The following is a 27,655-nucleotide window of genomic DNA, read 5'->3' on the forward strand; positions in this document are numbered from 1 at the left end:
AGGGGAAGGGGGGCGCCCGGTGAGAATCCAATGCCTGCACTCCCCTCCTGACCGCATGTTCTCCCTCCCATAGACTGCTGCTCTGTAAACTTCAATTAAATGGAGAGCCAAGCTGCAAGACCAGAACGCCTACATTTCCCATTAAAACTTGAGGGAAGCTGACAAGTGTCCAACCTGTGTCAGGTGTCACCTGTAGCTTGGATCTCAGTCCTCAAGTCTACTATCAAGCATAACATATATAAATGCCAAGTATGGCACTGTGTGGATTAAAAACTTACAGAGAGGCAGGTTTGCAAAAAGCTATAAAAAGTTTATTTCTCTGGCTATTTTTAACCTTTAAAATTATTTTGCTCATATCACAACTAAAACAACTCCCTTTTCATGAGGGAAGAATAGAAACCACAAGAGCTTCAAGGGGAACGGATGAGGATTGAAGAGTAGGAGGAAGGACTGGGCAGGCAGTGGTTGAGCAAAGATGACAATATCAGAGGAGGGAGCAGGAAGTGGACTTGGAGGAAGGTTGGTCGAGATTTCAGAAGGGGAGGGAAAGCAGGGGCCAGTAGGGGAGGAGACAGGATTTTTTCTCCTCCACAAGTTGTTGTGGGTCTGCCTTTTGTTAGCAGCTGCCCTCAGATACAACAATAGCTACAAAGATGGAAACAATCCCACCATTGCAGCCATCTTTGCACAAGCTAAAAACAAAAAATGCAGCATTTTTGATTTGGATCAGAACAATAAAACCCATAGAACAGTACATAAATATCCCTCACTAAAGCACTAACTTAAAACAGATTTTTTTTTTAAAAAATTGTCATAATGGCTGCATAGAGCCTAAATGTGCATCACTGTATGGATGCAGGGCCTTCTCTGCATTAGGAATGAGTTTGAATGTTTCACAGATGCTGTTTCAACTTGATGATCTCTGTTTTGGCTTCACTTAACCCTTGCGCAAATCAAACCCACGGTACTTTAATTCTGTGCTGTTTTTAGTTTCCTTGTACACATTTTTCAGGGGAAAATTCACATGTTTTTCAGCAATATTTGTGCTTCAGTATCCGTACAATGAACTGTGTTTCTATGTTGAGTTGCATTCTGTGGATCTGTTCCATTAGTGGCGGCCCTTTGCTATGTTACAAGGAGCCTTCTTCAGTGATAATAGGCCTCTGAGAACCCCTTGAAGCAAGGGAAGCCACTTGTGTCAGAGGAAAGCATGGCTGGTAGTGAAAAGAATTTGCAGAACCTAATCCTGTATATAGAAAGGCATTATATTCAGGGCTCATTTGGAGGGTGAACGCACAGGAACGCAGTTCCGGCAGTTCCCCAAAGAGGTCGCATGACTGGTGGTCCCGCCCACCTGACTCTCAGCCATTTGGGGCCTGTTTTGGCCTGGATTGGGGCCGAAACGGCCCAGATTGGGCCTCTGACAGGTGGTGGATCACTCTCCCACTCAGCAGTGGCCCGATCCTGACCATTTTGGGCCCATTTGCAGCCATTTTCAGCCCCTTTTTGCCATTTTGGGCCCAATTTCGGCCAGGATTGGGTCTAAAACAGCCAGGATAGGTGATGTAAGGGGGTGTGGCATATGCAAATCAGTTATGCTAATGACACACTTCCAGTGATGTCAAGGGGTGTGGCATATGCCAATGAGTTATGCTAAGGAGTTCCTCCAGCTCTTTTTCTACGAAATGACCCCTGATTATATTCATCCATTTTGTTGGACAAATGCTACAAAAAGCTTCAGAAGCTCCCTGAAATTGAAAAGGGGGCTAGTAGATCAGGGGTCCCCAACTTTTTTGAGGCTGTGGTCACCTTTGAAATTTTGAGAGAGGGTGCTGAATGGCACCCAAAATGGCTTCCAGAGAAAGTGGAGCCACGCACCCAAATGGCTGCCTCAGGAGTGAAGCCAAACAGGATAATTCCTTCCTCACACCTCCTAGGAAGAAGGAAAGCCTTGAAGGGGGAATGAAACACACACACGGGAAAGCCCAAATGCTCACTACTAGTCTTCCTCTTTCTCCAGTGGAGGACTCTTTCCTTTGAATAAGGGAAGCCAATAAGAAGCCCTGCCTTACATTGGCCCCACTCACTTTCCAAAAAGATCAGCAGGCACAAAGGGAAGTACTGATGGTGTTGGGGGTCCCTAACATCCAGGGGTACCACGCTGGGAAACCCTGTAGTAGATGTGTACAAAGATGGGACTATGTGCCACAAGCAGTGTGTGTACTAAAACCTTGCAGATGTTTTTGTGACATCTTTACAGGCAAGATCAGGGGGGGGGAAGTGTGGGGGGCATAACCGTATAATGAAACTGATCTTAGAGACACAGGAGACATATGAGCTGCAAGAGAATTCATTAAACAAAATTGCAAAGTTAACAGAATTGAGCGAGTTTATCTTGGTGGTATTACTGCCGTGAAAATAAGTCCTCCTTTCCTTGAAGTGAGAAGTGTGAATCTAATGAATTAACCAGAGCTAAGGAAAAATGCCAGATTAAATCAACGGGGCCTGTTAAAGAGTCAAAGAGAAAATCCAGCAACAGGTATTTTGTGATTGGCAGAAGGGACAGCAGTGAAACATGCTTTGGAAAGACAATCATGTCTTAGTGTAATTTTTACTCACTTGTGATCCTCTGCATAATTCTATGCCAAGTCTAGGCTAGATCTCTGCAGTTTAGAGGCAGACAAACCTTTCTGTCTTCCTGTTAGAGTCCCACCCTGGCCGTCGTCACACGGGCCCTTATTTAGTCAGTTTTGCACTAGAAATCATGTCTTCTGTTATCGTTATTAGAATGGATTCTCTCATCCTTTGATGACTGCTTGTGCTTCCAGTCAGTCACATTGAAAGGGAAAAGCGCAATTTGACGGTCAGTCAAAGTGCTTCCAGAAACGGGGCCCTAAAAATCCTGCCCCTCTTTAAAAAAAATTTCACATATTTTGTGCTGTATCACTCTTCGATTATACCAATGTTGTGCTGGGCCAACCCAAAAGCCAATTGCGATAGGTAGCAGAGGTTTCCCGCCCATGGCAGAATAGCACTATAGCGCTATAAGGCTGACATTTTTTAAAAAAATTACTTTGAGGCTTAATTGCGGGTCGAACTGGGGCTTGTGGGAGTGTAGGGCAGGAGAATCAGTGTCAAACCGTTCATAGTCGATCCAGGGCATTCACATGGAAGTGGATAAAGACGACATAAAGAGTCACAAAGCGTGAATTGGAGAGAATGGTGAAATCGAAAGAGAGCTTGAATAAGGTGAGCATTCAGCGGGAGATGGCGCTAGTTTGGCACTAAATTTATGGCCGTGTGACAACAGCCCCTGTGGTATGTAGCACTGAAAAAAAAAAAACTTGCAAGGGATGAATTTACAAAGTTCCCTAATGTTTTAATGGGGATTATTTGACATTTCTCAGCTTTGCTTTGTTTACCCCCAAATGCTCATTTTGGTTTCATTTGAGCTGAACCCTTGACTCTTTATTTTTGCATTATTTTCTCTTTCTTTGCAATGGATGTTTCTCCTAAAATGTAGACATTCTGCAATATATATAAAAAATACATCCTTTGTACATATAAATTGCATATAAAATCATTTGTATACAATACAAACAAATCAACAAAACAAAAGGAAAGTGGAGTACTGAAACTACTGGCAAAAATATGAACAGGTATAAAGAGAAAGTAAATCAGGGGCATTCATTCATCCTTATATTTTACTTCTTTGGTCAGTTGACAGACCAGACTATCTGTGTTTCCAAGGGGGCATCCCATGGGGTGGGACTTCCCCTTGCAGCCGTTTACTAGAGTAACATTGTTCTAAAGAATATTGGAAGCTGACTACCGAGTAGCTATATTGCTTCCCAAGGCCTGAGCCTTGCTCTATTTGCCTTAACTGAGGAAGAACTCTCTCTCTCATCCAAATACACAGATCAAGGTCATTCATTTCTAACACAGAGCTTTCAAGAACTGGCTGATAAATCAACTGGAGCAAATTATTCGGCATTAAATTATCCCTCTTCCTAGTGGCTGCAAGAGGAGAGGTGAGTTGGAGTGATCTGCTGCCAACATGAACTGCTGCAATAAATAAGCAAGATGGCCGGTTTTCAAACTAGGAAAATTATACCGCTTATGAGAACCGTAGGGTTCAGTGTCCCTTTCCTTTCCCCCTGCCCATTTGAGGCTGCGCTGCATGGAAGGCACAAACCATGCAGTTTGCTCCAATTTATCATTTGCCAAGACATTAATACTAATTATTGCTTAACTTGGGTATGTAAACAATGTATGTCCCTATTAGGGCTGTTGAAATGACACTTAATTTACAACATACACCACACACCCAAACCACGATGAATTTGGGGACTAATAAAACGAGCACATTATTGGTTGTTCGTAGTGAAGACAAAGCAAGGCTCACAATCAAATATAACATTAATTGAAATTCCTGTGAGCACAGCAAAGAAAGAAAGAAAGAAAGAAAGAAAGAAAGAAAGAAAGAAAGAAAGAAAGAAAGAAAGAAAGAAAGAAAGAAAGAAAGAAAGAAAGAAAGAAAGAAAGAAAGAAAGAAAGAAAGAAAGATTACCTTTTAGGCTTTTCTGAACTTCTAGTGCAATATCCAGGGCATTAAACGGCAAAACTGGATTGCTGGCAATTTGCAAAATTACTTCTCCTGTCAGCTGGAAAAAACAACAACAACAACATTGCTGATCAAAAGAGTTCTTACATATTTTATAATTAAGCATCCGAAATCCAATGAGCGCTCCTATGAACACAGAGTGGTCTCGCATGAGCAAACCTCCCTATTAATTTCCATTGAGGAGGCTCCATAGCTTACATAGATAAATGTGTTTTGAATTACCCCCTTCATCAAAATGAATGGATGTGCGTGTTCATTTGCATACCACAGCACCAATGTCCACTGGATCAAGGTGAACATTTCATTTAGAACAGTGTCTGTCACCTTGTCCTGATCCAGCGCTTGCCACTAACCCCAACCCGCACTTTTGAATTTCTTGTATGTCAGAGAGCAAGATTTGAGTCCAGGCAGCACCCTAAAGACCAACAAGATTTCCGGGGTATACGTTTTGATAGTCAAAGCTCCCTTCATCAGATAGAAGTAGGAACAGAGATCCCTGATCTCTTCTATCTCAATCAAAAGATGGGAGGGGTGTTGCAAAGATGGGAGTCAGGAGGATGCAAAGCTGCAATGCAAAATGTAACCAGCTTTATTAGAGCAGGGCAGAAACACTTGGGGTAGGAAATGCAGAAAATTAGCATCTGTAGTGGAAAAACCTATATCCCTATTCAGCCCTGGAGGGAGGGTCCATTGTTCTGAATTTTGGAATGAACTGAAATTGTTGTATGTCTTTACTATATTTACCTATTAAGTCTATCACCTAACTGATAATCCATGTAGCTGGCCAATGTTCTTTCACCAATCTACTTGCATATTACCAAAAAAGTATCACAGGAGATACACCTTACCATTGAATAAATAAAAGAGAGCACTTTGTGTTGAAAGGGAAGGGTAACATTATCTTTTCTTGTTCATTCTCTAAGTAACAGGCTAGAACCAAAATACTCTCCAAATTTCTTTCTCTCGCTTCCTTTTCCTTCCCTTAAAATGTTCCTGATACTGAAAGTACAGCTTAGTTAAGAGTTAAGTAAAGCCCACCCACTTGTGAGAGGCATCTCATCAATCAAGGTCAAATGGTTTGAAGTCCATGCTGCCTTATTATATTATTATCTACACTACAGGAAGGAAATGATTTTTTTTTTGTTCAGGTATAAATTCTAATATTCAAACCGTTTTTCCATCCCACACAGAGTACAGGTCTGGAAGGTAACATTATCTGATATTTTTTTCAAAAGGATAAATTTGTTCAGTTCCTACCCTTTGTGGCGTGCAAGTTTCAGTTCTTGTTCTTTGGGGTATGGGGCTGCCTTTGCCCACCCACCTCTTCCAAATAAGAAAGATACTGACACAGATGGCCAGGCATTGCTGGGAGCCTCAGGACCCAACCAATCAGGGATCCTGGATGGCTGCGTCCTTTATATAGCACTTGTAGGTTCAGGAGTTTGGCAAGCACTTTGAGGCATCTCATGAAGGGGAATTTGCTTCTCAAACCAGAATTACATGTAGGGATGCCAAGCTGTGCCCAGCTGCACCTGGCAACCAGAAGGAGGTTCAAGGTGGGGATATAGGGGGTCGTGTGTGATGCTGCCCAGTCATGGATGCCGGAAAACCCAGAATTGACATAGGCTAGCTCTAGGAATTGCCTTGAGCTACCTTATAGTAAAACCATAGAGCTTCTGATTATTCTTAGAGCTACCCCATGTCACTTCCAGGTTTTCCCCAGAAGCAACATAGCTGCATACACAGTGCTGAGGTATTCTCAGAAAGCAAGGACAGCTGCCATCAGGAGGATGGCACCATAGTAGGAAGTCTGGCTTCCCTTCCTGCATGGCTTATCAGTTTCAGGGGTGGGGGTTGAAGAGGTGAGGTGGTAGAGTAGTAGAACTCCTCTCAGCATATGACTAAAATTGCAGGCAAGGTAAAACTAGGGCAAAATGGAAGACTGCTCCATTCTCCAATCCAAGCTGGGAATGCCCATAACAGTGGCATACCTTTGGGAGCCCACTAGATTGAATAAGCTGCACTAACGGGTTGGAGATTTGATAAGGTGCATATCAGTTGTGAATAAATGAAACTCAGTTAAAACAAATCTCAGTTGTGCGGCGCCTTTGTTATGAGGACAGGTGGGCAATGAGAACTGAGCAAGATGAAATAGTATCAAAGACTCAGGATTTCTGAAAAGGGAGGATGAATGAAATATCTGTACCATTTCTTAAAAGCAACCAAAGAACCTTTGGGCAAAGCACACCCACTGTACAGAGACACAAGGAGCACAAGATACAGATCAGCTTGAAAACCACATCCAAGCAAGGGCAACTTCTGATGTTTTTAAGATTTGGGGGAGGGGGATCCAGCGGAAGATGCCAAAAGAAAGAAATGTCATCTTCTGAGAAGGAGGGCATGAAGGAAAACTCTGCAGAACAAGTTTTATGTTATCCCAGGGGTTCTGCAAAGAAACTGAAAATCAAGATAGAGTTTGTTTTAAAAGGAAAAGTAGCAAAGACTCAGGTGCTACAGTTATTTTGACTCCAAAGCAGTGAAATATTTCTCAGCAGCACAAAAAATACTTGGTTGGTTTTCATAATGGCCTCTTTATCAGTCTGGAGGAAAATCCTACAACTGATGACTTTTGTGTCTCTTTGTCCACTTCTTGCCTTAAGCTTTATTTCATGCCATCAATTCCTGGAATATGTATCTTTAAAAAAAAAATCAGGGTCACCTTTCTATGAAGGTATCCAAGGCAAATTGTAAAGGGAATAATTCAGTACAATGAAACTATACAAACTATTAAACGGCACCAAAAAAGGGCCAAAGAATGTTGTATTCTAAAAGTCCTTATAAGATCAGCGGAATATACCTGGAAGGAAAAAAATCCTGGAATAAATGGATTTGCACTTGCTGAGGAAAAGACAGCACTGAGGAAAGATGGATGTCATGGCCGGTCAGGGAATTCCAAAGCTTGAGCATTTTTACCAAAAAAAAGTTGTATTCCCAGAGATAGTGCACTTTTCTTAGGATTGCACTGTAAATGAAGGAACTTGACGAAAGGGAACTTCAGGAAGACAAGAAGCTAGATCCAGTAAGGCATTTCTGCCAGCTTATGGACTTCTGCCCACGGAGCATCATTTTCTCAGCTTCTCCCTCCCATGGCAGCCTGAAACGCCTTTCCAAATCTGGTTCCATCTCCCCATGGAACATAATTCTAGAGAGGATTTGGGGTTTCTGAGGGAGCAGGGATTCTAAAGAATTGTGCTGTGGGTGGAAGTCTTTGTGCCATGGAAACGTTGTCCCAGATCCAGCCTATCGAGCTCCTAGAAGCCTACTGTCATTGACTGTATCGATCTACACTGTGCTTTCACTGTGCCTCCACCAACCTTTTACCTTGCCAATGGAGGTGATTTGCACTCAAATCTCTCTGGTTTCAGAGAACATGTTGCCATGTTAAGAAAAGATTAATCGTTTGGGAGGGGGGCGGGCGCACGTGTGTGCCTGCAGGTTTTAAATTTAGCTGTATCTAAATAAAAGAACAATAGAGAAAAAATCTTATGACTGTAAAGCCATTTACAAATCTCATGGTGTCCTTTTTGACATTATGTCTCGAGCACTTTATACGCGTGTTAATAGGGTAATTGTGGTGTTTATTAAATCACGTATGTAGAATGTTAACCTGAAGAAATCAATCACAGGGAGGAAAGCGCAGAGCATTGATTCCGAGCAGGGTGAGTAATAACTCTGCAGGAACATACATCAAGCCTGCATAATGCAGCGAGACAGAAAAGGCCACTGATTTCTTATTTATAGTCTTATTTTTGGCTATGCCGTCCCAGAAGCACAGGGCTGAACATACATGCAAAACAGACACGTCTCCAAAGCCAAACCTTTGATAACAGAGTTCTCTGTATAATAGCTGTGATCCAAACAACACATATAGGACACGTCCGTTGGGATTTGGAGTGTTTTGTCTTTGGAGACCAGGTCCCTTTCCCCTGCTAGTTACTCTTGTGTCCAAGATTTTTACAGACTGATTGCTTTATAATCTGTTCTTCCCTGGTACTAAAAGTCCAACTGAATGGTCTGTAATCTTCCCTCCTTCCCTCCTTCCTATCCCCTCCCCTCCCATCCCAGCACTGCCAAATATATTTATCTTCCTCCCCAGCCTAAACTCCACACTCCCCAGGCACTACCCCCAGATCTCCAGGAATTTCCCAAAACCAAGTTGGAAGCTCTACCCCTTCCCCATTTTAACCTTACAAGGAGGTGCATCTGAGAAAGAATGACTGGCCCAGGGTCACTCAATGAACATCACAGCACTGTGGGATCGTGAACCCCATGTGTCCAAGATGCTAGGCTGGTACTCAAACTGCTACACTTCATTGACTCTGCAGTTTTCTCCAACCCTTGACGAGGGCCTTTGTGAATCTGTCTAATCTACTTTTAACCCATCTAAGCTAGTAGCCAACATTACACCATGTGATAGTGAGTCCCACAAGTTATATCCTGTTTCAAGTCCTGTGCTACTTAGTGACATACAAGCATGTGATTCACACCTTCATTGTAGCTGTTGTTGTCTACCCATTTCTGAAGGTCCTTAAGGACATCATTCCTCCCTGTTTCTCCTCACATAAACAGGTATATCTAGAAATACAGGTGTTAATAAATATTAATATTGGTGCCAAAAGCATGGCTCTTTCTTGCCAGGGATCTTTGTCTGTTCCATTCTATCCCTGGCCATTTCGCCTCACGAAACCGTTTTGCCACGAAAAGGGAATCATAACTGCCTGCCACCGTTTTGGAAAGAGTAACGTCAGGAATCACACGAAGAAGCTGCCAGTGTTCTGTAAGTGGGGCTCATGGTCACTGTCTTCCTCCAGCCGGTGAAGTCTTTTTTTGTTTTATGTGGTATTCCCTCAATGATCCGCCCAGCCTTATGTTTTAATTTGCTGTATTTTGTTTCATCTGTATGCATTTTAGCTCTTTTTATTGACGTTATTATGTGTTTTTAGTGTGCTGTTTTAATGGCTAGCCTCCTTGGTGGCCCTGATTGGTTAGAAAGGCATATACATGTCGTAATTCAGTAAATATAAATAATTAGCAACAAATGGGGCCTAGAAAACCCAGGGGCGCTAGGCTTCCCGATGCTGTGGCACCCTCCGGAGTGTCGGGCCAGCTTGCCTGGCCATCCCACCACCATGGCACTCTTCAAAGGGACGGGCTGGCTCACCTGGTCATCCTGCCACCACGGCACTCTCTGGAAGTAGCATTGGCTATGACACACTTATTTTCCTGGTGTGCCTGCGCAGGCGCACCAGAATAAAATGTGCGTCGTCACCAATACGGCTTGCCTTTTATATAGATACGACTTTATTAATAATTATTTATTTTTATTGTACAACATGTGGGTATTCCTTGGAATAGAAGGGTGGGATAAAAATCAACAGAATAACAAAATAAGAACATACAAATTATTGACATAGATCTACTTATACCATCCAGACCCTATCTCTTTAAAAGGAGAAGTAAACAGAGAACAGTTTATCGCCCCTTAATTATGGCCTTTGGTTAGTAGTATTAGTACACATCTGAATTATGAATAAGAAATGGAAGAAAACTTGGTGCCAATAAAACTTGCTGACCCCAGTTTTGATTTTCAGATAGAAAGAATAAAGTAGCCATTTCTCCTTAAAAATCTTAGCTTTAAAAAAAAAATCCTTCTGGGGTGCCATTTCCCTCCTCTGGAGTTATTTCTTCTTCTGTCCCAGAGGGAATCACACAATTAAGGGTATTATATCATAATGCTATGTAGCCAATCAGAATAGGTTTTGTGATAACATCACCAAGGGCAATGCAAATGAAGAAGTGACAGTATTATAAGTGCTGGAAAGCTGTTGAAAGGGGAAGGGTTTTTTTGTGTGTGTCTATGCTGAACATGTTTGTGAAAAACTGAGAACAATTTTAGCATATCTTAGTTATTAATATAACAATTTTGTAAAGGACTGTGCATAGACTAGCATCAGTCTCCAGTTTCAAATTTGTTCTTTAGCAATATTGACACTCTAAGACTAAGCAGCAGGGCTTTTTTTCAGGGGGAACACCGGGGAACAGAGTTCCAGAACCTCTTTAAAATGTTCAAATGGCCGGTGGCCCCGCCCCCTGATCTCCAGACAGAGGGGAGTTGAGATTGCCCTCTGCGCTGCTCCAGTGACATGGAGAGCAATCTAAACTCCCCTCTGTCCGGAGATCAGGGGGCGGGGCTACTGGCCATGTGACCATTTTCTCCGAGGGCAACCCACTGAGTTCCACCACCTCTTTTCCCAGAAAAAAAAGCCCTGCTAAGCGGTGTTTTAAACAGCCATTTCAACAAACATCTAATCCAACAGGTACACTTTGGGTCAGCAGAGGGCTCTCCGAGAGAAGACTACAGTAATTCAGTAGCTACTGTGGATAAACAAAAGCATAATAATTCACAAGACAGAGCTGCTTCTGGATTAATCATTTCAATAAATGTTATAAATATTATATGTATTTTTCTAAAAGAAAACCTTTCATATACTTACTCACGGCTTAGAAACTATTGATCAGGAAATAAAACGTTAATGAACAAGGAAGTCTTTACCTTCTTGAAAGTAGAGAACACACAGCAAGGAAAACGGTCAATAAATTAGATACTGTCTTATGTGGAAAGCCACACGTCCACTTCAAACACTTACTGGTCCACTATGGCCCTAGCAAGCACGTTGGATTATTGGCAGGCTCACGACAGCTGGCTGATAGCATTCAGTGGCCCCATATATCCAAACCACAGCCTTTGCACAGTCCACCTTCATTTGCACACTTGCATTGATCGTTCCTTGAGATGTCATAATCACACAAATTGGAGCAGTCACACATCCAGCCTCCCTGTGGAAGCTCTGGTTTGTATAACTCGGGTTTCCTGTAGTCAGGTTCTGGTAACTCACAAGCTTTGCTGGTCATCTCATAGAGACCAAAATGAGACCAGACAAGTGCAGTATCAGAAGGCACCATGTAGCCATCCATTTCAACCTCTTGCCCAAGCAATAATCCATGTCCACAACAACAACAACAACAACAACAACAACAATAGTCGATTTATACACCGCCCTTCAGGACAACTTAATGCCCACTCAGAGTGGTTTACAAAGTATGCCATTATTATCCCCACAACAAAACACCCTGTGAGGTGGGTGTGGCTGAGAAAGCTCCAGAGAACTGTGACTGGCCAAAGGTCACCCAGCTGGCTTCAAGTGGAGCACAGGGAAGATAGGGCTCTGAAAGATGCTTGTGGCGCCAATAGTGACTCCACTATTGACTCAAATATCCAAACCAAGGAGGACCAGCATATCCTCAGATGGGGCAGCTGCCAGGGCCCAAGACTTCTTTCAGGGCCCACAGCCACTGACCAATTGCCTACATTCTTCCCCTGCCAGCCACTCATGCACCCTGTCATTGATACCTGTGCACTGCCCAGAGCTACCAGGAAAGGATGTGCCAACGGTGCACAATGACAGCAGCACTTCTGGTGGCAACAGAGGCAGCACCCCCAACTACACACCCCACCCCACTGCACACTGTCCTGGAAAGAGCTGTGGGAAGTGCAGGCAGCTGTGAGTGTGAGTGGTGGGATGGCTTGTGAGCAAGTGGGGGGGGCACAGGTTGGGGAGCATGCAGGTGGTTGGGCAGGAAAGGAAGATAAGCAGAAGCCCTGGTGGAGTACAGGGGTCCTCTGGGCTAGTGATCCTAAGTCCCCCGGTGGGGGTAGGGGATCCTCCACTCCCAATCTCTGCCCCACCACCACCACTCACCTGGCCAGCAGGGGGTGGGGTGGGTGGGAAGACAGGGGAACAGCCCTCTTAGGCATGCCCCCGTGGCAGCATGATGAAATCACTCCTGGGAATGATTATGTCCCTTTCCTGGAAGTGACATCATTGCACTGCTGCAGTAACAGTGAGGACATCAAAAAGGTAAGTGCTGGGGCCTCCTCTCCTGCCAGGAGGATATGGGGACCTTGCAACCCTAACCTGGGCACCAGGGCTGTCATTCCTGGAGAAGGTGGGGGAGCCCTGGTTCCCAGTCTCTGACCCCCATCACCACTTTACCTCCCAGGCCAGTGCACAGCTGGCAAATTCCCATCAGGTGCAACAACATTACTTCCTCAAGTGATGTCATCATGCCCAGCAGTGAGCATGCTCCTGTGCTTCACAGGGGCCCAAACTGGCGCAGAAGCATGCCACTGTCGGGCATGATGATGTCACTTCCGGAAGAAGATCACCCAAGGTAAGTGTCAGGTCCCCCCTCCCTCCGGGCAAGGGGGTTAAGGGGGCCTGGCAACCCAACTGAGCACTGTCTTTCCAGGGCTCCCCCAAACTTGGAACCATCCCTGAAACCCATGCTACAAACAAATCGGGGGGGGGGGAAATCCCTCTAAATGTAAAGTTGGTGGTCCCATGCTAATCAATAAGGTAGTTTAACAGGATTATAAAAGGGTGGTAAACAGAAAAATGGTAATTTTCCCCACCCCAAGAGGAATAATAACTCTTCCCCATTTGCCAGCGTAGCACAGGGGTTAGAATATCAGGCTAGGATCTTTGAGACGCAGGTTTGAACCCCACTCTGCCTCAGAAGGTTGCTGGGTGATCTTGAGCCAGTCACACCCTCTCAGTCTAACCTTCCTCACAGGGTTGTTGTGAGGAAAAAATGGAGAAGAGAAAGATGTGAGTCTCTTTGGATCCCCACTGGGGAGGAATGCAGTACATACATAATTTTTTTTAAAAAATAGTGAGAACAAGGATTGTGCATGCATGCTGCCTTCAAATCGCATGAGGCAGAACACAGGTTCCAAGACCATCAGGTAAAGAGGAGAGAAGATTTTTTTCAACAGAACAGTAGGATACTTGTGGGATAACACATAAAATTGGGGCCTGAAGGTGCATGCTGTCAGAAATGTTGCCTGCAACGCCAACTTCCACCCCCTCCAGGTTCCCTTGTTAAAAGGCTGACACTTTACAGGAGAAATAGACCTTGGTAGAAGGCAGAAGATAAAACCCAGTTGACTGACTTCCTATTTATATTAGAACGGGAGTTCGAGTTTCATATACCCAATCAGAGGGGCAGCTATTGCACACTATTTTTATAGTATGGATTTGAGCTTCTTGTACACATTCCTAGCATTTAGGAGTATTTAATTTATTTATAATAATAAGAGCTATTCAGTGCATAGAAACTGTGAATTAGCCAGAAACGTACGTGCTACATAAAAATGATGACATATGGCTCCAAATCCAGGAGGGGGATAGGTAGCCCTTCGAATGGTATACCTGATTACACTATGCATTCAGAAGTGAATTCGTGCCAAAGGAATTGTTCCTATCACTTTGTCCGTCCAACTTTAGAGTTGGGTTGCCTTGGTTACCATGTACAGGCTTCAGAGTGACAGATATAGAATAATATTTTTTTAAACCTTAGCAATTATGCATAATATCTTTCCCATAAATCAGGATGTCACAGATGTAAGGCAAATGACATTTTGAATTCTTTCTTCTGCATGATCCACAGCTGACTTAAAGGGGGGGGGATGAGGAAATACAGAGTCAGGTCTTTTTTTTAATATTAAAAAAAGGCTGTTGCAGAAAGCTGTAATTGAGGAATGATGGATTAGTTGGCCAAATATAAGAGAGATGGTCAACAGCAGTGCGAAATGAGTTCACAAGCACATCTATGTCAAATACTTGAAAAGAAATAGAAAATGAATTGTATATTATGCACATGCAGAGTACACTATTTGTCAAAGAGCTTCGCTCTCATTTTAAAACATGATTAAAAATCAGTAAAGTCCTTAATAGTTGATCATATATTTACCAGCCTGCACACACACAACACATTCCCTTCGGAGGCATGAGACCAGATATTAGATCATCTGGTCAGGGGGATGGACTGTGGTTAAGTGGTAGAGAGCATCCGCATGGCACTCAGAAGGTCTCAGGTTCGATCCCCGGCATCTCCAGGTAAAAGGATCAAGTAGTAAATGATGTGAAAGATCTCTGCTTGAGACACCGGAGGGCTTGTGCCAGTCTGAGTAGACGAGACTGACTTTGATGGACCAATATCTGATTCAGTATAAGTGAGCTTCATGTGTAAGTGCAAGAGAGAGAGGCAGAGAGAGAGAGAGAGAGAGAGAGAAAGAGAGAGAGAGAGAGCGCCCAGGCACCACTGATTTGTGATCTGAGATCTCTCCGATGTCTTTACTGTACTTAGAACCACTGAAGAAGGGACTGGTGTGCAAGAATCCATCCATTCACATGTAAAGCACGGAATCTGTTTTGAAATAACACTGGAATATAAGGCTGAGAGGTAATAATTCTGCTCTCTCCCTCATCTTATTCTAATGCATTTTTTCTGGGACTGGCAGTGCACTTTCTTCCAGCCAGGCTCTGATATGGAAACACTGAAACAGGCTGCATGACAGATGCCAATATAAACAGAACATGAGGCACATTGAGGGCAGGACTTAGCTCCCATATATGTGCCCTCCATTCTGGTAACAAAAGAGAAGACTGTTCTGTTTGAGGATCCAAGGAAATTAAGAAAATGCTTACTCATAGGCCAAATCCTGCCTTCTCATGCCCATTCTACAAGTGGGAATTTTACAGGGATCCTTTACCCTATCTGCCTTAAACCATCATAGAATCAGTATCCTAATACAAGTTTCAGGGAGGAAGCCGGGTTGGTCTCCAGTAGAACAGGACCTGAGTCTTGTGGTACCTTAGAGACCACCAAAATTTCAAGAGTCAAAGCTCCTGTATCTGAAGAAGGAAGCTTTGAGTCTCAAAATACCCTTGAAAAATCTTGTTGGTCTCTATGGTGCTATGGGACTCAAATTCTCTTCTCCTAATACAACTAAACTTTCATTCTTATATTTAAAAAATCCAGCTCAAGTTTTTAAAATAGGTACAACACTGATTTGTTTTTCACATCCCTTAATGTGTAAGCCATTCTCATCTCTCGGGAAATAATGGAATAAGTCCAGATAAAGAAGGGCAAGCTCTGGTTAACCCATGCCTGTACAACCTGGGAACCACTCCCCCCCGCCACACACATCTAACAAAGCCTACTATCCTTGTACTAAAGACTCCAGAAATCTTTTGGGTTTGGTCTTGCAACCCAGGGTTGCCAACTTTGAACTGGAAAATTCCTAGAGACTTGCAAGCGGTGTCTGAGGAGGCTGGAGTTTAGGGAGGGGCAGAATCTTAGCAAGGATGTGATCTCACACAGTCCACCCTCCAAAGCTGTTGTCACCTCCAATGGGAATTAATTTCTGTTGTCTGGAGTACAGATGGACACAAACCTAAATACGAACCAAAAAATGCCACGAACCAGCCTGGTTCGTGGTTTGCGAACCAGTGATTCATGGAAGCTCGTGTCTACGAACTTCCATGAAGTGGTCTACTGGTTTATTTGGTTCGTATCAAAGGGGCAGTTTAAATGGCCCTTTCCCGGGGAAAGGGCCATTTAAACTTTCCCTGCCACTTGCAAGCGGCAGGACTCTTTAAACTATCAGCTGGCAGGGGGGATCTCCCCTCGCCTCCTGCCAGCTTATAGTTTAAAGGGACCTGCTGCTTGCAAGCAGTAGGGCCCTTTAAACAGCCCAAACCCCAGCTGCAGCCCCCCCAGCACACCCCAGCCCACACACACCCAGCCCCAGCCCCAGCCCCACACTTACCTTGCTGCTGGGGTGGTGGAGCCACCCTGCGGGCCTGTGGCCTCCTCCTGCTAGGGGCAGGAAGGCTGTTTTTGGCCTCTTCTGCTGCTGTCCAGGCCCACAGAGCAGTGGAAGAGGCCATAAACAGCCTTCTCACTCCTCAAATGGCTGCTGTGGCCATTTTCTGCCTCCTCCGCTGCCCTGAGGGCCCACAAGACAGTGGAGGAGGCTGAAAACAGTGGCCATTTGAGGGGTGGGAAGGCCTTTTTCTGCTTCCTCTGCCACTCTGTGGGCCCACGCAGTGGTAGAAGAGGCCAAAAATGGCCTTCTCACCCCTCGCAGGAGGAGGTTGCAGGTCCGCAGGGCGGCTAGGCCACAGCCTCCACCACCTCAGCAGCAAGGTAAGTGTGGGGCTGGGGCTGGGGTTTGGGCCATTTAAAGGGCCCTGCTACTTGCAAGTGGCAGGTCCCTTTAAACTATCAGCTGGCAGGCAGCAGGGGGGCTAAGCAGCCAGAAAGGGGCATTTAAATCCCACGAACCATGAACTGGTTTGTGAACTTTCACCAGTTCGTGGAAGTTTGTGGTTCCTGGTTCATGAAAACCCACGAACCACGAACCCCATGGTTCGTTTTTTTTGTGCGTGTGGTTCATCCGCATGTCTAGTCTGGAGATAAGCTGTAATTGTGGAAGAACACCACGTCTTTCCTGAGACTGCAAATAAAACTAAACATATCATTGTACATTTGCAAGGCTGCAATAACTAATTATTACCCTGAAATCAGCTCAGTGGATCCCAGGTTGTGCAAAGCTGATATTGCACACATGAAAAGACTCTCATATCCCATTGGTTTTAGTGGGCATGCTAAGCAGATGTTCCAATCACGCCTGTTGAAATCAATGAGACAGGAAGGGGCGTGAGTTTGGTTTGTACTGGACCTAATGAAAAGAAGATCTGCAACACTACCAGGGTCATTCTGAGCAACCTGAATGGTAGCCAAGGTTTAGTTTTTGAATGGAAGTGGGTCAGCTGCAGTCTTGGGAAATTTGCTTTGTACATTTTGATTCTGATAATATATTTTTCACCACTTACCTTTTACTGAATCTGAAGCAAGCTAATTGATTATCTTAAAAATTACATAATCAGAGCTTACCAACATGCACTCATGCTTAGGGTTGCCAGCTCCAGGTAGGGAAATTCCTGGAGATTTTGGGGTGGAGCCAGGGAACAGAAGCAGTTGGGGAGGGAAGGTACTTCAGCAGGCTGAAATGCCATAGAGTCCACCAGCCATTTCCTCCAGGGGAATGGATCTCTGTAGTCTCGTGCGTTTTAAATCCTGAGCACTTTACGATTTGTAACCTGTGAATTTTAATCTTTGCTCTAGTGTTGTTAACTGGACTATTATTTATGTCCTTGCAACTTGGTTGCTGTGTTGTTTGCCGCCTTGAGTCTGAGGAGATAAGGGAGAGTCTGAGGAAATGGAAATGTTTAGATAAGTAAGTAAACAGAAGGTTCCTATTCCAAGTGGTTGGGCTGTGAATCAACTGCTCCCGCTACTGCCCTGAGCTCAGCAAGTGGTCTTGGGTGAGCCACTCCTCTCAGCCCCAGCACCCCAGCTGCATTGTGGGGCTAATAACAATGCTGACTTTGCTCACTGCTTTGAGTGGGGCACTAACCTGCCTAGAAGACCTGCTGTAGCCCAGTGGTTAAGAGGCTAATTAAGTGGTTAAGTGGTTAATGTAACTCAGCATTCTGCTAATTTGAATCCCACTTCTGCCCTGAGCTCAGCAGTTGGCCTTGGGTAAGCCACTCCTCTCCGCCCCAGCTCCCCAGCTGTATTGTGGGCTAATAACAACTCTGGTGCTAATAACAATGCTCTGAGTGGGCACTGATATGTCTAGAAGAAGGGTACATAAGTGCACTGTTGTTGCAGTTGTTGTGATGAGGATGATGCTATCACCATTACAGATGTCTGCATCATCAGCAGAGAGCAATTATCTGCTTCTGCTCTTCTTTTTGACTTGACAACTCACTGAGCTTTTGGGAATCCACAGTGAAGCACCCCCTGAACTATGTTATAATTAATTTGTGAAGCTGCTTATTTCATTATAGATTAGGGTTGCCAAACTCCAGGCATGGCCTAGAGATCTGCTGGAATTTCAACTGATCGCCAGACTACAAACATCAGTTCCCCTGGGAAAAATGGCTGCTTTGGAGGGTGGACCTTATTGCATTAAACCCTGCTGAGGTCCCCTCCTCAAATCCTGCCCTCTCCAGGCCCTACTCCCAAATCTCCAGAAATTTCCCAATCTGGATCTGACAAACCTACTATAGGTGTGAATACCTTGCATTTCTCATCCTATACCAATCTTAATTTCTTCAGCTGTATCGCTGTAACTTTCTGTTGTAGCCACTTATCTCACTTCATCCTGCACTAGATTTTATATTTTGACTGTAATGAGCATTTGAAGCATCTCACACCATTCTAGGTTACCTTTGTTTGAACTGGCCACACACGTACACCAGTCTTTCTGTTGTGTAAATAAATTAGGCGAGAGAGATGTACACTTCATGGGTCTGGTGAAGTGAGCTCTGACTCTAGAAAGCTTATGCAGGAATAAATTTCAGGACTCCTGTTTTATTTTACTGCTACAGACTAAGATAGTTACCCATCTGAAATCCTAAATAATGTTTCATGATTCTGTTCCCAAGCAAGAAAGAGTACAGAACTCAGGGGAGGGGGAGGGAACGAACAAAAAGAATTTCACATTGTTTGCATGACTTGCCATAGAATACTCTCTGAGGAAAACATACCTGACCTTAGGATTCACTGGAGACATGAACAAAGTAGGCAAGAGAACAGTTCCATTTTTGAGTCTGCAACAATTGTCAAATCACCCATGCTGTGCTGGGTACTTCAGTTCACCTGAGAATTGCACATATGGCTTGCTTCTCTTGGGACTTTTTATGCACAGTCTTTAGCAATGCAAGATGTGAAGAGGCCTTTAAAAGGCTTTAGAAAATGCCAATGCTTCATCTATTAGCAATTTCAATCACATTACAGCTAAATCTCATGTTTCACATACCCTGACCACATCTGTATATGCAGAATACAGAGATGTGCATAGCTTTCTACCCCATCCACCCCATCCCCCAGTATCACACCATGGTACTTTCAGCTGCATTTGAACTTAAGCTATAGTATTCTGACAGATACTCCATTTGAGAACGTTCTCCCCAATTTGTCTGAAAATTTGTTTTGATGCAGAAATGAAGTGCATAAGAACACAATAGATCATCCGACCAGCGGCTTATTTAGTCCAGCGTCCTGTTTCACATAGCAGCCAAGCAATTGCCCCGAAGGGCCAACGGACAGGACATGGAGGCCAAAACCTTCCCCATATCATCTCCTAGCACTGACATTTGGTATAAAATAGATATACTCTTGTATACTATGTTTATGAAATAATAACATGGGGAATTGTATTTTTTTAAAAGGCCATAAGGTCAACTTAAGAAGATACAGAAGGGCATGGATTAAGTGTGTATTCACTTAAAACATTTGAGGACACTTCCCCCAAATCCACAAAACTATTTCCGCCAAATTGTGAAACTACATCTCATTCAAATGAGAGCACGTATAGCAAAGTGTTAAAACCAGGGCTTTTTTTCAGCAGGAACGTGGTGGAACGGAGTTCTGGCACCTCTTGAAAATGGTCACATAGCCGGTGGCCATGCCCCCTGATCTCCAGACAGAGGGGAGTTTAGATTGCCCTCCGCACCATGTGGCACGGAAGGCAATCTAAACCCCCCTCTGTCTGGAGATCAGGGGGCGGGGCCACCAGCCATGTGACCATTTTTGCCAATGGCAATATTGTGGGAATTATCAAATGTTTTCATTTCAGTCATGAAAGAGTTAAACTGTTTGTGTTACCTACTTAATTAGTCAACATACTTTGAATGTAACCATTAGAGTTTCGAATAAGACTCCCGCCGTAGAAAGGGGAGTCACTAAGCATAATGAAGTAGGATTAGGATTTTCTATTGGGCAGTTTGTTTATTGGGGGCAATTAATTGATGCTATGTACTGAAGTTTTATTGCTCTTTGTTCATTTCCACTTCTTCACTTCTTCTTGTCTCTTCTATAAGTCACTTTACTAGCAAGATGTAGTCAGCTTAGCAATTTATTATTTTCTCCAAATGTAACCCTAATTTTTATCCTTTAGTAAAGTAATCTTACAGAGCTACACTGGAATGTGTTTGTGAATCTATTCTCATTATTTCCAATGTGCAATCTTTGCACAATCTCAGCTATATTTTCCTACAGATTTAAACTTTAAAAAACTCCCCCCTTGTTCCAGTTGACCCAAAGTGACATCAATGTGCGGTCCTGAGTTCCATCATTGAGTTCCACCACCTCTTTTCCCAGAAAAAAGCCCTGGTTAAAACATATGAAAATTCATGAGTAAGACACGGTATTAGCCAAAAGCCAAGAGAGATTTTACAACTCTTGCGGATCTAGCTGAAGGCATCATCACTTCAACGAGCAGGTGTTCCAAAAACTGACCATACTCAACAGAAGTTGGGGTAGTATGAACAGGCCCTCTATCTGTAGTGAGAAGGGAATTAATGGATCCATCCCAGGTGCACCTGAGCCAATATAGAACCCTGAATGCTTATATACCAAGTAAGCGGCATCGCTCTGATGCTGACCAGCTCCCAAATGGATAACCTAGTTTATACAGCGCCAAGCTTCCAAGTCCAACGTCTGTGTCTATGAGTCAATAAAAATGGCTTCTTAAGAACCACTTTGTTCTACGTTGCCACAATACATTATTTGAAATGTCACATTTCTAGTACATAATTTACACACTCTTCAAGAGGTTTGTTTCTAGTTGGAACAGAGAACTGCAGCAAACCCACATGCAGGCGAATTGTTCTGATTCACAGTGATGAACATTAAGCATCATAGGATCGGTTAAAGAAACAGTGCAGTGCCCTTCAGGGACACACCAGAATCTTAGGAGGATGCATCCCTGGGACCACATGAGTGATGTCATAAGTGTAGCATGCATTTCATGTATAGAGATAGGCATAATTTACATAAGGTTGCCACGTGCCATCCCTTCCCTAGCAACCAGTGGGGGACTTACAGGGCTTGGGGGGGGGTAGAGCAGGGAGGCAGGAATGGCATTGCACAATGTGCAACATAACTTCCAGCCAAAAATGGAAGGGGAATCCAACAAATCTCTATAGTAAAACCACAGAGATCTGTTGTATTCCTAGAGCATGACCATGCTGCAGCGATGTCATTTTCTGTTTTTCAGCTGGAAATGATGTCATATGTTGTGTGACACCATGTTTTCCCCTCCTCATTTCCTCTTGCTGCTTATTCATGCAGCTGCAGGGGATTGGGAAGGATTGGCAAGAGCCCTCCTGCTTGAAGTGGGGAAGTGGCGCCCCTAAATTCACCCAGCATATATGATCTATCCACTAGTGCCAGCAGAAATGTATGCTCCCCACTTAGCGTTGCAGAAAGGATGTTTTTACTAGGCCAAATGTCTAAACCACTCCACATTGTTCCTTAGTGAACAAGCAACTGTCCTTTCTACTCAGTTCATTATACTCTCAGACAGCAGAAATACAAATCCCCCAATGCCAGTATTCAATAGTAACTACATGCTGTTACCAAGAGAAACTACATAGGTGAAACCAACCATTTGTTAAGATCTCAGATGTGATCAGATAGGGGGGAAAAAACGATTGTGGACAAGAAGAGCTTGTCACCAGCGGGCAAGCCCTTCTCCCAACATGACTGCTTCTCCTCTGACCTCTTGATCCTTGTCTTTTAAAAGCTGTGCCTGGGAATTACAATTCCTAACCTTGACAAAGATGATAGATATCTTGGGTTCTCAGGTGAAAAACATCCTCTAACCTCCCGGCTTTTCAGTGGATTCCATAAGTTTAAATTACTGAATATTGAAGTTATTTTCAAACTGGTGGGGGGGGGGAATCAATGCATCATAAGAGCAGATTGGTGTTGATACTTTAATTAATAATTCCTAATGACCATGAATATTGGTGATCCTGAGAAATGAAACATATGATCACACCTTAATGCATTTGGATGAAACTAGGAAGTGTTGGTGGATAATTGGCTCCTTGATCACAATCAGTGAATAGGGCTTAACTGAAACTGGCAACTGATCAGGTAGAATCATAGAATCATAGAGTTGGAAGGGACCTCCAGGGTCATCTGGTCCAACCCCCTGCACAATGCAGGAAAAAATGGTGTCTCACAACGTGTGATGTCATTTCCAGCTGAAAAACAGGAAATGACATCACCAGAACATGATGACACACTAAGAATCCAACAGATCTCTGTTGTTTTACTATAGAGAATTTCCTCTCTGAAAATGGGGGAGGGTTGGCCACTGCTCCAGTCTTCCATAAATGGTACCCCTAAATAAAATGGTATGTAAGCAGCCTAGCAGGACCGAAGCAGGAAATCACTATCTCCTTCAACTGTCTGTGTTAACACAGTGTTTTTACTTGCACGGTGTTAATATATTCTGAAACAGCAGCTATCAGTGATACATAATATTCCGCTGAAATAATAGCAATATCATCGGATATGCTCCAAGCAATGAAAAATTAAGCCCCTTTTAATTGTCAATCTTACCATCATTAAACAGTCTGAGAGAAAAAGCCTTCTCCACTTCTATTAATGCAGTGATTTTTCTTCCCATAATGAAACTGCTAATGTAAAAATGAATTCTTTGATCTCAAAATAAAAGCTCTTTTCAGGTGAAATTATGGAAATGAGCAAATATTAAGTTGCATTGTAGGGATTAAAAGAAGTAAAACTGAACGCGGGGAGATGAGAATTATGACCCAGAGCAGATATTCCATCAATATCCATGATTTGCTGCTTCTGTTGCCAAAGTTGCATTTTTGCTATTGCAGATAAGCATCCCAAACCAGCAGAGGTTTTAGAGTATTACCGTCACAGTCACCAAAAGGATTATGCACAATTAAGCCAATTGTACAATGTACATCTAACTTACAGTCACACACAGATTCAAATTTGTATTGCTGTGAGTAGAAATATCCCTGCTTTTGAAAAGATAACATTATGAGTCTAAGTATGATGCCCACGTGAGATGCAACAGTTAAGATCCACGGTGCAAAAACTACCAAGCCAAGCCATCCTCCACAAAAGACCTCACAGTTAATCGTATCCCACTGATGAATATGTAAATATTTGCACAAGCCATGAGTCCAATTAGCTATGTGAAGCAGGCTTCCTCATGCAGGGCAGATTCTCTGGATGAAGCACAATTTTCTTCACGGATCACTCTTGAGCAATCTGCTGCACAAAGAAAATAATTGCTCAATATGCAGAAAAGAATATCTGGACGACAGCCCAGGAAAATTAATGGAAGACCTGAAGCTAAAGATCTGGCAGAAGGTGACATTCTGCCACATGATTTCGTGGCCACCTTACTCTCTTCAGTTCCTTGGCCCACAGTCATCTTTCATCCCCAGCCAAAATTTTTACCGTTCGTTTGAAACAATGTGTAAAGTCAAATTTAGTCTTGCGTGCCCCATGGCACACCTCCTACTGAGCAACACAGAGCCACAGCTGTCCCTAGAAGGCACATTAGAGATATCCACCTCTCTCCCACCTCCTCAGTAAAAACGCTTCCTAAATTCTGCTCCTCCACCCTTCTGCCTGGATTTTAGTGTTCTATTACTTCGATCTTGCTTATGAAGTGGAACCAATGCATTAGGAAGCATCACCAGTTTTTTTAAGAGTCTAAATTCTATAGTTTGATGCATTTTTCCCAGCTCCTTCCATTCATTTACATTTTTAATGCCTCTACAGGCAGCTATGTGCATTACTAAAAGGCAATCTTGGTGTGGTTTGTACAAACACTAAAATCATAATACTTTTGTGTGCTGTGTGCTCAATGCTGAGGAGTGTTCACATGTGTACATCTTCAAAACACCACACAGGCTGATTCCAGATACACTGGATAATGCACTTCCAATCCTCTTTAGAGATCATTTGGAACTGAATTTGTTGTGTGTGAAACAAAACATCCACTTCCAAACGATTGTTAAAGTGCATTGAAAGTGCATTATCCAATGTGTGCAGAATCAGCTACAGAAAGAATTATGGGGCACCAATACATACCATCATCTCAAGATGGCTTTTTGGGAGTGTTTTATCAATCCATATGTATACACTGGTAATGTAGCGGAGAACAGGTGAACTTGGCATTTATTTTAGTAGTTCTCCAAGTAAAACCAGAGTTAAAGAAGAGTATTATTGGAGAATCTCCTATATCTTCCTAGGACCTAAAAATGGAGTTTTAAAATGACTGCATTCAGTTGTTTCCAGATTGTAGAATCTTTTCCCCTTGCCCCCCTTTGGCCATACGTTTCTATGGACACCAGGAAGGCAAGAACACTTTCCTTGGTGGTGAGAGGGAATATTATCTTGAAGAAGTGTTAATGACAACAGTGTGATTATATACCATTTGTCTAGACAGATTAGTGCCCAACTCAGAGTGGTGAACAAAGTCAGTGTTTTTACTATCCTCACAATATGGCTGGGGAGCTGCAGCTAAGAGGAGTGGCTGATCCAAGGCCACCTGCTGAACACATGGCAGTAGCGGGAGTCGAACCAGCAGAACGCTCCTTCAAAGCCCAGCCAGTTAACCATTATGCTATATACTGGAGTATAAACAAATCAAATCCTAAACAGAATGGATCTGGGAGAAGCCAATCTTCCTCATTACCTGAAGAGTGTCTGAAAGCTGCTTCACATTTTATATTTCGAAATGAACAAGATGGAACAAAATTAAGATGTATGCTGCACGCATGTGCATAATACAGGCTCACACATCAGTGAGTCAGGATGGGCTGTAGCTCCCTGTTCAGTGTAGATTTGTTGGCGACTCCAGGTTCCTGGTTTGTAATGTGTGAAACAGCCCCCTTGATATGCACATCATGCAAAGATGTTGCACTGTTGTGACTGACACTCAACTGAAATGAGGCTCACATATCCTGTTAACGCAACACGAGCATTAACTATGGGTTTCCGAGACATCCTGACAGCTAGGAATGTTCGAACAAAAGGTACTTTATATTCTCTCTTCTCAAGTTTTTTTTTATTACTTTTCATCCATAATGTCATGATTTAATCTTAAGAACTGGAAAGAACAGTCACTGGAGAAAGGGAGTTTATTAAAAATCAGGTCAATCAAAGAGGAATTTGTTAACTCTTTCTTGGGAAGAATGAGGTATTAAGAGCTCAGGGGGAGAAAAGCTTCTTTCAGAGTTGGTCCCTGCAAAACAGGCAAGGCAGGAAGTGATAAGTTGGGGGGGGGAATGGTGAGGGGGGGTCCAAAGGAAAACTAACGGAACAGGAAGATTAGACAAAGAATCAAAATCTAATGAGATCTCAGTACATGGGGCCTGGACAACTGCCTTAAGGTGATGCTCAATTAATCTGACCTTGGGTGAGCCAGCAAGGTATGGCGGTTAGACTGCTGGACCGTAATGAAGGGTACACAGTTTTGAATCCACAGTCTGCTGTGGAAGCTCACTGGATAGTTGGTCTCTCTTTCCACCTAACCTTCCTCACAGGATTATTGTGAAGATAAAATGGAGAAGGTGAGAACAATGTTACAAACTGTTTGGGGAGAACAGGGGGGTATGAATATAGAAACAAATCTGATTTAAAGTATCAGCATGCTGGAGCAGCAATTTGATCCTGGCTGACCATCAAAAGCCAATGGTCTAGCCATTACACTGCGCTGCCTCTGTTGTGAATAAATGCTCTAAACTCGGCGCTTCTTTCCTAATGTTTTGAAGAGGCTTTTGCTACTGCTGTGCTGCCACAGCAGAAGCCATTATAAGACGGCATCGCCATTGCAGGCAGTGTTATGATGCTGTGGAATCTCCCACCTTCCAAGAGTTGAAAACAGCTTTGGGTATTCATGAGCAAGAAAACTGGAATCCAGATATGTAAATAAATGAAAAAATGTGGGCAGGAATCACCCAGAGAAGTAGAAAGCTCTTAAACAAAAATGGCGCCATTAGCCACTGAGTTCTTTTAAAACAGACGGGATAGGATTCTGGGTGGTTATTTCTTATTCAGGCGAACGATCAATGATCTTAAAGGGTTATCAGACACAGAATTACAGCGATGGAAGGACATTCCTGCCTTCTGGTTATTGTAGATGGCCTACAAACAACTCTGCCACTGTGGTGGAGTGGCTACAGTGTCATGCTATTTATTTATTGTATTTATTTATGTTATTTCTAATCTACCTTTTTCATTGAAACTCAAGGAGGATTACATATAGGAATTCAATTTGTCAATGGCTGGAACATTCAATAAATGATATAATAGGGTACGGGTTGCAGAAATCTGGGGGGGGGGGGCAAGCAGAAATCTGATACCAAGCTGGAAAAAATGCTGAAACAAAACATAAGAATTATAACACGATTATGTGGAAACTATCCAGAAGGAGTATATTTACAGCAACAGACAGTAGGGGTGTGCAATCTGGGTCCAGCAACTGGCTCAAAACCCAGGTACATGCTGAAGTAATGCTGAACCAGAGAATCCTAAGTGGAAGGTGATGCGTCTGTGTGTGAGTCACAGAGATTAAAAGCCTTGGAAATGTTTCCTCCATAGGAAACAATGGAGAGTGGCTGAGGGCAGCTTGTTCAGGGACCCATAGAATTGGACCCCGGGGTCCAATCCTCCTGAAACTTGGGGAGTCTTTAGAGGACATCAGGAGTAGGTTCCTCACAAATTTGGTGGAGATTGCTTAAAAAATCCCCCCCCCATAGGGAATAATGGCTGGTTAAATCTGGAATTCTCTAACCCAGATTAGAGCATCTGACTCAGATTTCAGGGATCCCAGATTTTCTTTTGATCCCTGAAACTCAGACCCAGATTACCAGGATATTTTGGGGGGGGGGTTACACCCCTCACAGACAGGATACAATAGTATAGTCTACTGTTCCTATCCCTTTACTAATGTGTCTCTCTCTGAACCATTTCCTAATTGCACAGCTCTAATTACCTGTGTAATTGTGTAGAGTTTCCAGCGATTCCTATAGCTCGCCTCCTACAAAGTGATGTCACGACATTGCTGACATTGCTGTTCATTTATTTTTATTTTTCTCTCACTGTTGCTTGGAGCAGCAATGGGCAAACAAGGTAGCCAGTAGGATGCCTCCTGCTATGGCAGGAGCCCAGGGGGGTGAGTGGGTATGTATGCCACTCCTTAGAGGA

The 27,655-nt window shown here is 43.4% G+C and overlaps 1 protein-coding gene across 1 annotated transcript in view; it reads right to left on the reverse strand.

Moving 5' to 3' along the window:
- NAALADL2 (N-acetylated alpha-linked acidic dipeptidase like 2) overlaps nucleotides 1-27,655 on the reverse strand; it is a 756,283-nt gene that overhangs the window by 45,905 nt on the left and 682,723 nt on the right. The window contains exon 12 of the mRNA XM_054984198.1: nucleotides 4,571-4,664. Within this exon, the coding sequence (XP_054840173.1) occupies nucleotides 4,571-4,664 (94 nt within the window). The remainder of the gene's footprint in view (nucleotides 1-4,570; nucleotides 4,665-27,655) is intronic.

Source organism: Eublepharis macularius, chromosome 6 (genome assembly GCF_028583425.1).
Source record: "Eublepharis macularius isolate TG4126 chromosome 6, MPM_Emac_v1.0, whole genome shotgun sequence".
Lineage (NCBI taxonomy): Eukaryota > Metazoa > Chordata > Lepidosauria > Squamata > Eublepharidae > Eublepharis > Eublepharis macularius.